The sequence below is a fragment of the Bacillus rossius genome, chromosome 1 (assembly GCF_032445375.1).
Source record: "Bacillus rossius redtenbacheri isolate Brsri chromosome 1, Brsri_v3, whole genome shotgun sequence".
In the NCBI taxonomy this organism is placed as follows: Eukaryota; Metazoa; Arthropoda; class Insecta; order Phasmatodea; family Bacillidae; genus Bacillus; species Bacillus rossius.
The window spans coordinates 36,174,825-36,188,278 of NC_086330.1; the positions used below are offsets into that span (position 1 = coordinate 36,174,825).

Genomic DNA, 13,454 nt, shown 5'->3' on the forward strand with positions numbered 1-13,454 from the left:
TTTAATTTCAAAACCTTTTTTGAAACAATGAAATAAGTTTTATAATATAATAGAGGCATTGAAACAATGAAATAAGGTATAATATAACAGAGGCGTTGGAACAATGAAATAAGGTTGTGTAATATAATAGAGGCGTTGAAACAATGAAATAAGGTTGTATAATATAATAGAGGTGCTGAAACAATGAAATAAGGTTGTATAATATAGAGGTGCTGAAACAATAAAATAAGGTTTTTTAATATAATAGAGGCGTTGAAACAATGAAATAAGGTTGTTTAATATAACAGAGGCGTTGGAACAATGAAATAAGGTTGTATAATATAATAGAGGTGCTGAAACAATGAAATAAGGTTTTATAATATAATAGAGGTGCTGAAACAATGAAATACGGTTGTATAATATAATAGAGGTGCTGAAACAATGAAATAAGGTTGTATAATATAACAGAGGTGCTGAAACAATGAAATAAGGTTGTTTAATATAATAGAGGCGTTGAAACAATGAAATAAGGTTGTATAATATAATAGAGGTGCTGAAACAATGAAATAAGGTTGTATAATATAATAGAGGTGCTGAAACAATAAAATAAGGTTGTCTAATATAGAGGTGCTGAAACAATAAAATATGGTTGTATAATATAATAGAGGTGCTGAAACAATGAAATAAGGTTGTATAATATAATAGAGGTGCTGAAACAATGAAATAAGGTTGTTTAATATAATAGAGGCGTTGAAACAATGAAATAAGGTTGTATAATATAATAGAGGTGCTGAAACAATGAAATAAGGTTGTATAATATTGTCACGTGCACCTAGCCGGTGCCACCGCCATTTCTGTCACGATCCACTTTCAGAGGGGGGAGAGAATCGTAGCTCTTTACATAGAAACAACTCGCTTGGCATCAACTAGTCTTAACTTCATAAAATACTTTACTGTACCTAGGATCATAGGTTCGTCATCCCGTACAGGATGTCTGGTGAGAGCTGAACTAAGGAGATTTTGCAAAATAACATAATACTTAATTAAAATTATTTTATTCTTAAAGTCAAATACTCAACATCATTTTAAAGAACATTTAAATAGCGGGATTACAATTTAAAACAATAATCTCTTTACTTCCTTAACGATTGAACGACCTTACAAGAGAGAGAATGAGAGAACTTCACTAAACACTTCCCTAGTCCTTCCGAATACCTCAAATCATAATTAATACTTAAAATTAAAACAAAGATAAGTCCATACTCACATTTTCCGAAAAGCCTTTCTTGATCGATTACTTTAAAAAAATAACGTAGGGGCCTCTCCTGCCCTTGAAATCCCGAACGAACATTACATTTTAAAAACTATGACGCGTGACCCCTGACGAGGGCCATAGCCTCCGCCCGAAAGCTTGACGACTACATTATGACCTAACTTAAATTAAACGACTCGTGGCCTCTGGCGTCGACCATAGCTTCCGCCCGAAAGCTTGAATTCCTACATCACGAACGAACTAACAACTCGTGACCACAGGTGAGACGCATAGCCTCCGCCTGAGTGAGCCCCGAGTCACCACTCACTTGCGCTTAAATTCGCGCGCCCTGCCGCGCCTACCATAACAAAAGCTCGTTATTGAAGTCAAATTTACTAAACAACTAACTAGAACATCTGTGAAGGCTACCCCCCTCTACCCCGATGTGCAGGCCACACCGCGCGGCTTGTTACGACAGCGCGCCCCAGTAACTGCGGCCCGTGGCTGCGCCAGCGTGCGGCCAAACAAACAAACAAAATTCTGCAAGCCCGCAGCGCGCCGCGCCGGCCCCGTGCCCCAATTACATGGTCACGCCACTTGCGCTGACGAGTGAACAGAGCAGCCAGCCCAGAGTCCCGTCAGTAAAGTCCCTAAATTTGATTTCAACAACCCTGCAAAATTTCAACCCGCGACATAACCCTCCCCTCACAGAGCTCGAGCCCCATCGAGCTACCTCAAAATTACAAATTGTCTTTTTCCATTAAACCATAACTATAAATTCCTCATTTCACAAAAATAATAATTTTCTTAGTTCCTTGCTGTCTGAACATACATCTAGATTCTGCATAAGATTTATTTTAAAACAACAAGTATTCATAAAATTAAATGTAAAACTTTTATCTGGTTTGTTCTCACAGGAACCTTCAGAGGCTCGAGTTCTCAATTCTAAAAAAAATTGTTCTGTTAGTGAAGCTCTCTTTACAAATTAAATTAATGTTCTTAGTTTCTCAGTATTCGTTAAACAATGTGCAAATTCTTGATAATTATTATTATTTTTTTTTTTTCGGTTTCCGTTTATTACCATACTTCTTTCGTTCTTCAAAAAAAATTAAGTGTCCTTACAGTGTTTCAATTAATTAAACTCTTATCTCGTGAAGGTTGGTGCAACTCCTCGAAGTCAGTGTTGTCGAGAAGAGTAGCTCCCTGGGCTGGCCATCAGCAAACACCACTCAACTCCAACAGCTACTGGACTGGCTTCCAGGGCAGCTCACAACTTCTCCCCACATCTGCTTCGGAGTTGTGCCATCCTCATCACGAACAGATTACAATTCTGAAACATCATCAACAGGCATTACCATCACGCCTGACAAATACAAAACTAACTACTAAACTGCAATCGATGGGCAAGGATGCAAACACACAAAAAAATAAAATTAATTAATTCAACTGCTAACATAAAGTATCCCACCCTTAGCATAATCTAATCAGGCAAATAATTTGATAGGAAAAACTTAAGGAAGGGAAACATGACCTCCAATGATTTTCCCTAACTCTTGAGTCTTGATCTTCTCTATACAGCAAATAGTCCCCACGAAGTAACTGGGTTGAAGGTCAGTTCACATGACCCACCCATAACCTCTTCTACTCTTCTTTTCTTCTGGGGGCAACCACAATGCCCACCAATCTCTCTCCATGGTGCCGAACCAGCTATCCCATGAGAGTAAACAACGTAGTCAATAGAAGCGCAGAGGGGAAACACCAATCTCTGGCTTGTCGAGTCATAAAACTGCTTTATCTTCTTCTTCTTCTTAGTAAAACATCTGATTAATCTTGCTACTATTCTTCCCAACAATAAAAAAAAAGTTCATCAGGTATCTTCATAAAAAAACATTCTAACTAATACTTAATAAGTCTTCTTTTTCTTCTTTTTTTTCTGTTAGATGTAATAGAAGGCCATGTTAGGGAGGTTATAGGGAAAAAGAGTGGCCAATTCCCACCCCATCACCCACCTAGATCATGACTAATTAACTTTTAAACTTTCTATTTCAAACAAATTAAAAAAAAACATTTTTTTTTTATTCAAACTTTTAAACTATAATTACTTTTACTTCATAACCTCAAAAGCTAATCAATAATTCTAAATGAAATTGTGATTTACTGCATCCTTGTTCCATCCGATCTGTTTGTTTATAACCTTTCTTGTAAAGTATAAAATTTTCAAACATTACTAATTCAAAAAAAAAATTAAATTCTGGTGTCCTTTGAGTTACAATTAAATTTACTATTTCTTAGCTTGAAATAATTTAAGTTTTCAAAACTATTTCATTGTCTAATTCACAACACCTAAAAATCAACTCAAAACAACAAATCATCAAAATCAATAAGATCATCTGACCTACCTATCAGTACGGTGAACTTGAACTGTTCGTACACATTTATAATAAGCTATTGTATTGAAATTCCAACCTAAATAAGGTTTTAAAAAAAACTACTAATCCCTCTGTAAATTAAGAAAATTAACTTTAAAAATTAAACTTAAGGTATTAGTTCTTTTTGACAGCTACCACAACTCACTAGTTCCATTACATTACTATAACCTAAAAAGTTCTGTAAAGACTGTTTATAACAAAAAAAACTCCAGTTATTGTCTTCCATAAAAAAATAAAACTTTACATAACCTTATTAATCTCCACTTGTAAGTCCATGGCTGCCAGCTTTCTCTTCTCTTGAATCTTCAGTCTTGGCTCTTGTTTCAGTGATCTTGTATCTTGTCTCTCGAACTCTTGTCATCTTGTAAACTGGACTGCTGCTCAGCTCATCTTAAGGAATCTGTAACAGTTTCAAAAATACATGTTAATTTAAATTACATAATTCCTGTTCTTTGGTCCTAAAAAAAAACAATTGTATTATTAGTACACATTACCCTGAAACAACATTATTATTCATTGTTTATTACTTAAAAAAAATGCTTTACCATAAAATCCTTTTTTGTTCTTTTCATTAGGCCTATTTATTTTCCTTCTTCTTAATTAAATTCTGCTTCAAATGTTAATCCTAACTTAAGACCTACCATCTATTTATTATTCATTACCTACATTATTTATGTTACCCTAAAATTCCCATAAGTTTCTAATACTTCCTATCAAAGACATTCTCTCTAAAAAAAAATTTACTTGTGACTCTTAACTTAACAAACTTAAAAAAAACTTTTACACTAGACTTAACTTATTATTCATTCTTAGTTACTAAATTTCTATTTGTAAACTTTAGTACTTACAAACAAAAACTGCCTATTTCTCTCTACCTCTTAATCTCTTTCAATTATTACAATAATAATGTTACCTTGCATCTTTAAACTTTCTTCTTTTCAATTAAATTAGACATCTCATAACAATAAAAATTCTGCCTATACTCTTCTTATGGGTGTACAAACCAACAACAAAATTTCAAATTCTCAAGTTTCCTTATATTTAAATTATGCAATGCACATAACCTCTGTGGTGCCTGTACCCTTTTAGGCCTACCACCTTCTCCTCTCACAGCATGACAACTCTTATTCCTCGGGGTCTGTATTCACTGTTACAAATCAAATATCTCAAAAAAAATTAAAAACAAATTTATTATTTTAAGAAAACAAAAATTTACATTGAATTTACTATGGAGCCTGGAAATCTTAATGTCTCACAGCAGCTAACATGACTAAATCCCATGGAACCCCAGGTTTACATAACCTGTGCCCAAAAATTTAAGCATACCAGGCTTTCTCTGCACTGGTTTTACAGCATCACACACTATTTAGGGCCCCTGATCTGCCATCAGTCCCAAGGAGCTTTCCCACAACCCCTCTCTACACAAGCGCCTACCGCATTCCTCTCAATTGGCTATCGGTTTTACGGCATTCTTTTGGGATCCGACCATCAAGTTAGGGCTAATCGAACACTAAACCTCCATACTTCCAAACTAATGTAAATCAATTAAATTTTCTCTGTAATTTCTTAAAATCCAAATAAAAATTATTCAAACATGCCCAAGAAACTTTCAAAAAAAAAATTCATAATCTTATCTTCAAACCCTTAAAATAAAAATAAATAGATTACTCTGTTTTCTCCTTAATAACTGTAAACTGTCAACAAATATCATGTCGTAAATTTTAACTATGCTTACTGACTCTTAATCATAAAATCTCATTTGTCCTAATTAATAAACAACCGATTTCCTTAAAATCTCACTGTATCTCTCACACTCAAACTTCACTGGCTGAATATCTCAATAAATTCAAAAACAATTATCTAAACTCTTAAAGAAACTCCTCCCCAATTATTCAAATTACTTCACCTTATTTTATTTCATTACTTAAAACACCTTACTCAAAAAAAATTAATTAATTATCTAGCTATCTTCCATTATTATTTATTTACCGAAAAAAACTTTCTCCTAAATTAATTTAGTAAAATTCAATTTCACATTAGGCAAGTACACTAACTCTCTACAGCAATGTTTCTCATTTCCCTCCTTCCTAACTGAATCCAATCTTACTTAACCTCCAGGGAATTTACCTCACAAAATAACCAAAAATTTCACTGTAGTGCCTATCTGCTATAGGCCCACTACACAGGGGGCTCTAACCCCACCAACAAACTTCATTGAAATGGTACCCTATCCCATACAGGATAGCCACTTCGGTACTACCATGGGGAACTCCTGCCCCAAACTACTCACAACTCTCAGGATTCTCCTAACCCTTAATTCACGTAGCCAGCCCATCTCCTATGGTCTGCGCTACAATTCCCTTTCTTCCCAGGGACACAACGCCTCACCTTAGGGTCCCTCGCCCTAATGAAAACATTAATTTTGTCTCTCTGTTCTTTTGGAGTAAATTCCCTCTACACACAAAATCTAGCCTTCCCAGTTTTCTCAATGCTTATCGATTTTATAGTGTACCTCCTTAATAATGTTTACAAATCCCAAAAAAATATTTTTAAAACCGAGGTAGAATTTAACTAACAAAAACATAAACAACTTACAACGAAACACTTCTAGCCTATACATCATACACTTCTTAAAATAAATTACTTACATACTGAAAGTTCCTCTTCTTCTAAAACACACTTAAATTTAAATTTATTTAACCAATAGTCTATTTTCTTATCGCTAAGTTACCGTACAGCTGATCAAAACAAGGTCACGGCCGTCCACGTCTCCGTATGAGTCCGTGACGTCACCGAATTCCATCAGGTGCGCCAACCCTCGCTTGCGGTTCCTCCGTTCTCCGCTAGGTCTCAGCACCTCCCCGTCACGTGTTCATTCTGCCACGTCCACTGACGTGTCGTTCTGAAACAACTCTCAACATTTTTCTAATTAAAACAAAACATCACTATAAATTCTATAACTCTCTTTTACATAAACTCTCGTTTTCTCTTTAATTCCTTTCTAACGTTTATCCTTCCCTCGACTGATTTAATTCGTACGTCTCGTCTCCTACGCGCACGAAAACAAAACAAACTTCTCTTGAAAATAATTCCTATTTACGACAAAAAACTTTATTTTAAATTATAATTCTCTTAACCTACAATCTTAAAATGAACTTCAATTAAATTAAACCACTTGCATTATCTCTAATAAGCATTTAACTTATAACGTATTCTCCTCACGTAATAATCCCCGATATAAATCTACAATAAATTCAACGACTTAAAACAACTTATCACTATAAACTTTATCCTTACAAGTATCCTCAAATAAACATCTGTTACGTCAAAAAAAAAATCTTAAAGACTTCCTCCACTTAGATTAAATTCCGTAATCCTCTCCTCAAGTAAACTCTTAATAACCTGCTATCAGAAGCTGAAACTAACTTAATAATAAACATAAAAATCTACCTCTCTCTCTCTCCAGAAATAGAACCTACCCGGCGCCTCCACCATTTCTGTCACGTGCACCTAGCCGGTGCCACCGCCATTTCTGTCACGATCCACTTTCAGAGGGGGGAGAGAATCGTAGCTCTTTACATAGAAACAACTCGCTTGGCATCAACTAGTCTTAACTTCATAAAATACTTTACTGTACCTAGGATCATAGGTTCGTCATCCCGTACAGGATGTCTGGTGAGAGCTGAACTAAGGAGATTTTGCAAAATAACATAATACTTAATTAAAATTATTTTATTCTTAAAGTCAAATACTCAACATCATTTTAAAGAACATTTAAATAGCGGGATTACAATTTAAAACAATAATCTCTTTACTTCCTTAACGATTGAACGACCTTACAAGAGAGAGAATGAGAGAACTTCACTAAACACTTCCCTAGTCCTTCCGAATACCTCAAATCATAATTAATACTTAAAATTAAAACAAAGATAAGTCCATACTCACATTTTCCGAAAAGCCTTTCTTGATCGATTACTTTAAAAAAATAACGTAGGGGCCTCTCCTGCCCTTGAAATCCCGAACGAACATTACATTTTAAAAACTATGACGCGTGACCCCTGACGAGGGCCATAGCCTCCGCCCGAAAGCTTGACGACTACATTATGACCTAACTTAAATTAAACGACTCGTGGCCTCTGGCGTCGACCATAGCTTCCGCCCGAAAGCTTGAATTCCTACATCACGAACGAACTAACAACTCGTGACCACAGGTGAGACGCATAGCCTCCGCCTGAGTGAGCCCCGAGTCACCACTCACTTGCGCTTAAATTCGCGCGCCCTGCCGCGCCTACCATAACAAAAGCTCGTTATTGAAGTCAAATTTACTAAACAACTAACTAGAACATCTGTGAAGGCTACCCCCCTCTACCCCGATGTGCAGGCCACACCGCGCGGCTTGTTACGACAGCGCGCCCCAGTAACTGCGGCCCGTGGCTGCGCCAGCGTGCGGCCAAACAAACAAACAAAATTCTGCAAGCCCGCAGCGCGCCGCGCCGGCCCCGTGCCCCAATTACATGGTCACGCCACTTGCGCTGACGAGTGAACAGAGCAGCCAGCCCAGAGTCCCGTCAGTAAAGTCCCTAAATTTGATTTCAACAACCCTGCAAAATTTCAACCCGCGACAATATAATAGAGGTGCTGAAACAATGAAATAAGGTTGTATAATATAATAGAGGTGCTGAAACAATGAAATAAGATTGTATAATATAATAGAGGTGCTGAAACAATGAAATAAGGTTGTATAATATAGAGGTGCTGAAACAATAAAATATGGTTGTATAATATAATAAGAGGTGATGAAACAATGAAATAAGGTTGTATAATATAATAGAGGTGCTGAAACAATGAAATAAGGTTGTGTAATACAATAGAGGTGCTGAAACAATGAAATAAGGTTGTATAATATAACAGAGGCGCTGAAACAATGAACTAAGGTTGTGTGATACAATAGAGGAGAGGTGACGACCGCCCTCGCGCTGACGGCGGTGTTGACTGGTTGCAGACAGCCTGCCTGCCGCGGACGGACGCCGCCATGTTGGTGTGGACGCTGGTCGCCGTGGCGCTGCTGTCGCCGACCCCGGCTGCGCACGGGAGGTGCCTCAAAGACGTGCCGGGTGAGTCGACCCCCTATGCCCGTGGCAGCTTTGTGCACGGAGCTGTTGCAGACCTGTCGCAGACTTAGCGGTGACCATCACCTGGACACAGAGCGGATTCAAGCAGTGTTCCACGTAGTAATGCATGCACGGCCCACTCCCCGGTTTTGTGGCCGCTTTCAAAAAACTAGAGACGGAAAAAAAATTCCGCTTACTCCACGATCCTCTGTGCACACTGGCAATGCATTTTCTTACACCAGTAAATTTTAAGTATGAATGTTGTTTTGTTGATCTGATTACATACATAAAATAGAATCACTACATAGTATAAAACAAAGTCGCTTCCCGCTGGCTGTCTGTCCCTATGTATGCTTAGATCTTTAAAACTACGCAACGGATTTTGATGCGTTTTTTTTTTTTAATAGAGTGATTCAAGAGGAAGGTTTATATGTATAATACATGCATAATATAGTAGAGAAACAGTGATAATTTTAGAGGTTTCTAATGTGATGTCGTAAATAAAAACATTTTTTTGCGCTTACATTGCAAACGCTGGCTGAACCCTACGAGATAGATCAAAATAATGTATTACAGTATTGTACACCTTAAAAAGGTCTTAAAAAAGGTCCGCGATGGTATATATCTATCTCTTAGTGATAACCCACAATAACATTTTTTTATTGCAATTTATTGCTTTTTACGAGAAATAATGGCTTATTTACGAAGCGATTGTAAGCAATACAGCATTAATCCTTATCCTATTAAGTACCTTAAATACATTGTGCATTTAATATAGATCAATATGGCCCTGTAATTTAAATGGCATGTAATTTAAATGAATATTTTCGCAGATATTACAGTTTTAAAATGCAGGAGCATAGCGGTTGCGGCGGTACCGGCCGGGGGCAGGCGGCGCGTGCCTATAAATAACGCGTCTAATGACAAAAAAAGCTGAACGTTGTATATGAAGACATTCTGTAGTATATTTTTAGTATCAGCATTGCACCCGTGCGAAGCCGGGGTGGGTTGCTAGTATTATTAAAAAATTTGAATCATTATTTGTTATTTGTTAAATTGTTGCAGTACAAATCTAAATTTCTCAATGAAACTCAAACGTGGTACATTTTTTAAATGTGTCTATATTTTTTTGTGAATGTGTCAATAACGGTATAGGCATGTCTATTTTTAACGAATAATAATAATAAATAGAGACCCGGAAATTTCGCGGATTCATTTAGCCGCAAGCTAGAATGCAAACCTTCACACTCTCGCACTGTGTTCATGATTAGCACGAAGTTGTTTGGACACGCCCGTCTACGACCGTGAGCCAATGATGCCCAGCTAGGAGAGAAGTAAGCGAATCAGGTAGTGCCAAATAACAAGGATAAAAATTGTTCTCTCTAAGAAATCCAACCAATGGGAAAGTAAACATGGGTCGAGCACACCTATAACTTTGAATTCCATCCTGAGGCCAGAATAATCCGCAAAATTTCTGGGTCTCTAATAATAAAAAATTCAATTTGAAATACCGAATCGATAGAGACCTGCAAAATTCGCGGTTTCGATGGCCTTCAGGATAGACTGCACATACCCCTGTACACTCGGGCAAATAACGCAAGTTCATTGGCTGCCGACTTTTAAGTCGTCTCAGCTGGTTTGTCTGTGATTCGATCCTTCTTTGGTTGAGGGTTTATAACTGGTTGAGATTCGTCCAGATGAACAGTAAGCCAATAGCAAAAATATCTAAGAGGTGTATGTGTTTGAATTCCAGCCTATCACCGAATGAATCCGCGAATTTTGCAGGTCTCTACGAATCGAGTATCAAATTATTTACGAATATCGGATACTTTTCTTCGAGTACTCATAGCTAGAGACCCGTAAAATTCGCGGGTTCATTTCGTGTTATGCTAAAATTCAAATAATTATACCTTAGTGCTGCTTCTGTCATTGGTTCACTGTTAATCTGAAGGACTGAGGGCCAATTAGAGACCCTCACTCATAGAAGTGTCGAATCACAGGCCACCCAGTCGAGACGACTCACAAGTCAGCAGCCAATGAATAGTTGGCATTTGCCCGAGTGTGTAGAGGATATTGGAGTCTATTCTGGAGGTCATTGAACCCGCGAATTTGTCGGGTCTCTACTCATAGCAGACCTCAGCCGAGTGGAGTGTACCTGGAGTTAACGTGATGCCGGAACGCTTGCTGGTCCCCCAGAGGTGAACCCCAAGAGGTACTTCCGCTACGCCGACCAGACCCTGGACATCATCGTGGAGACGTCGCGGCGCGTGTCGCACCGCCTCGCCACGCACGTGTTCAAGCTGTTCCTGGAGGAGGTGATGGGCTACCCCAGGGTCGTCGTCGTCGACCAGGGGGACGACTTCGACTCGCAGCTGGTGTACGACCGGCTGTCGGGGTCCGCCGCGGAGGACAGTCCGTGAGTGGCCCGGCGTAGAGGTGCAAAGCTGGATTTCCTTAAGAATTATAACTTAACATCGAGCACACGATTAAGTCAAAACTACATTTTCCAGTTTATGATTGACATATAGAAGTCGTTAATTCTAACCAATCACAGCACAAAACACATGGTCGGCCATTGTTCGAAACGTAGAAGCAGGTTTGAAATAGGTTATTGACAAATGGGATATCTATTTTTCGAAATGGATGATGATTACAAATGACAAATATACGAATTCTAACCCAAAATACTGCCTCGCTCGGTCCAATACCAAGACATAAACTTCCGGTTGAAAGGTTCCGGTTTGTTGTGATTGGTCGCTTCCCTTAAGTCTTAACGAAAAATATAAAATATAACCATTTCTGTTAAGTCTTAAGTCATCATATGGTTCGCACACGACCCGTCAAAATTCACACACGACAATCATAAACCATTCCACTAGTTTACATAGAGTCATATGGTAAGTACACGACTAAGTCTTAATTCTTAATTTTCAATCGTAAACCCACCTTAAAAGTAACGAAAAAAAAGCGTACCCGTATGTATTCGTTACTATAACAATTAGTACTCGTTACTATCGTATCGGTACGTTACTCGTTACTTCTGATACCGCATAACATGCTATGTTATGTTGCAGCAACGAATCGAGTCGTATAGCTTACGCGTACAATATGACGTTGCGTAAATAATAATAAATAGAATATAAACAGTTAACAATATTTGATAATTAACAGTTTTTGTTAACCAAGAAACAATTAAATCTCTATTAGAGCGGTTTTATTATATTATCTCTTTTAAGATAAAAACAAACAAAAAACGTTGAAATACGTGATAATAAAAAACAAAAACATATATATTTCTAATTTGTAAAAAACACTTTCTTATAAACAGTAAAAAACTTGGATGACGAATTTCCAAATTATACTTCACTTAATAAACAAACAAACATCGTTCTTTGTAACGTAAATTCATTGAATATGCGCGCGCATGCGTAAAACATACGAAAAATTCGAGTAACGAAATCCAGCCGTGTGTAACGTTTCGTTACTCGTTACTAGATGTCGCACCCGTTACTCAGTACCGAATACATACGGTTTGCTACAGCTCTAGTTCGGCGTCACCGCCGCGCCGGCGCTTCTCCAACTATTTTGAGATTCTCCTTGGACATACGCCATTGCTGGTTGCACTGTATGCCACAAGGAACCTCGGTAGCGGGCAGAAATAGATGACTATGCAAAACACACGGGAAACAAGCCAAAATCAGCCGATGTCATAAAAAAGACAGCACCGAAAATTCCGTGGAAGAAATTAGTCAAAAACATTTTTTGCAGCACAGGACACATTGGGCTAACAACGACGAGACAGTAGCAACTAGAACAGCAAATAAGGACAAAAAAAAAACTATCTTGGACAACAAACAAACACAACAGATGCGACAGAAAAAATATTCTGGACAACACAACGACGACACCACAGACGAACACAGTAGGCTTTCTAAGACATTATATATGCGACGTTTCGGGAACTACTGAGATCTGTTCCTATCCTCAGGTACAAACAGTCAGCAGTAGCGTATGTCCAGAACAAATCTTAAACCAATCTTCCCCATCGCAAAACAAGTTGATGCCTATTGAAATCAAACCAGTCATATGTAGCTAGTAAAAAAGGTGTTTTATATCTCACAGTCGGTGCAACCTAAATAGTCCCCACTCATTACCAGTGATCATTTCACTACCAAATTTATAGAAATGTTCAATATTGTTGTAAAGGCGGGAAAGCCAGTAAATAAACAAGATGGCTGAACGGCCTAGTGAAGTACTACTGATCTGTGTTATTTCCTATCCTAGCATAAGATAACAGTACATGGTGGCAGCGGTAGTTCTTCGGCCCTAAAGACGAGTAAGGAACACGTCGTTGTAGCAACCAGAATCGTGGAGAACACTTAAAGAATGGAAAGAGAAGGGGGATACCAGCAGGCTGGGCGAACGCCTAACCTCCATCCACCCCCAGCGTTGGATTTTGCAGTGCCTGCGGCGTGGGAAGCTTGGGAAAGAAGATTTTCTAGATACATGTCGGTGGCAGGCCATAGTCAAAAAAAGGATGACGAAAAAATTGATCTGTTGCTTTACATCATGGGTGACCGAGCAGAGGAAATATGGGCGCAGTTCCAACCTCAACCTACAACATATGATCAGGTGTTGAAGGCATTTAAAATGTATTTTAATCCCAGGAGAAACATTATCTTT

At 38.0% G+C, this 13,454-nt stretch overlaps 1 protein-coding gene across 5 annotated transcripts in view; it reads left to right on the forward strand.

Annotated features, from left to right (window-relative positions):
* Positions 1–13,454, forward strand: part of LOC134534441 (atrial natriuretic peptide receptor 2-like) — a 368,135-nt gene that overhangs the window by 292,915 nt on the left and 61,766 nt on the right. For 4 of the 5 annotated variants that reach the window (XM_063372934.1, XM_063372918.1, XM_063372911.1 and 1 more), the window contains 2 exons: positions 8,663–8,774; positions 10,968–11,187. In XM_063372934.1, coding sequence (XP_063229004.1) covers positions 8,693–8,774; positions 10,968–11,187 — 302 coding nt within the window. In that variant the 5' untranslated portion in view covers positions 8,663–8,692. The remainder of the gene's footprint in view (positions 1–8,662; positions 8,775–10,967; positions 11,188–13,454) is intronic. The other variant, XM_063372941.1, reaches the window with a different exon arrangement.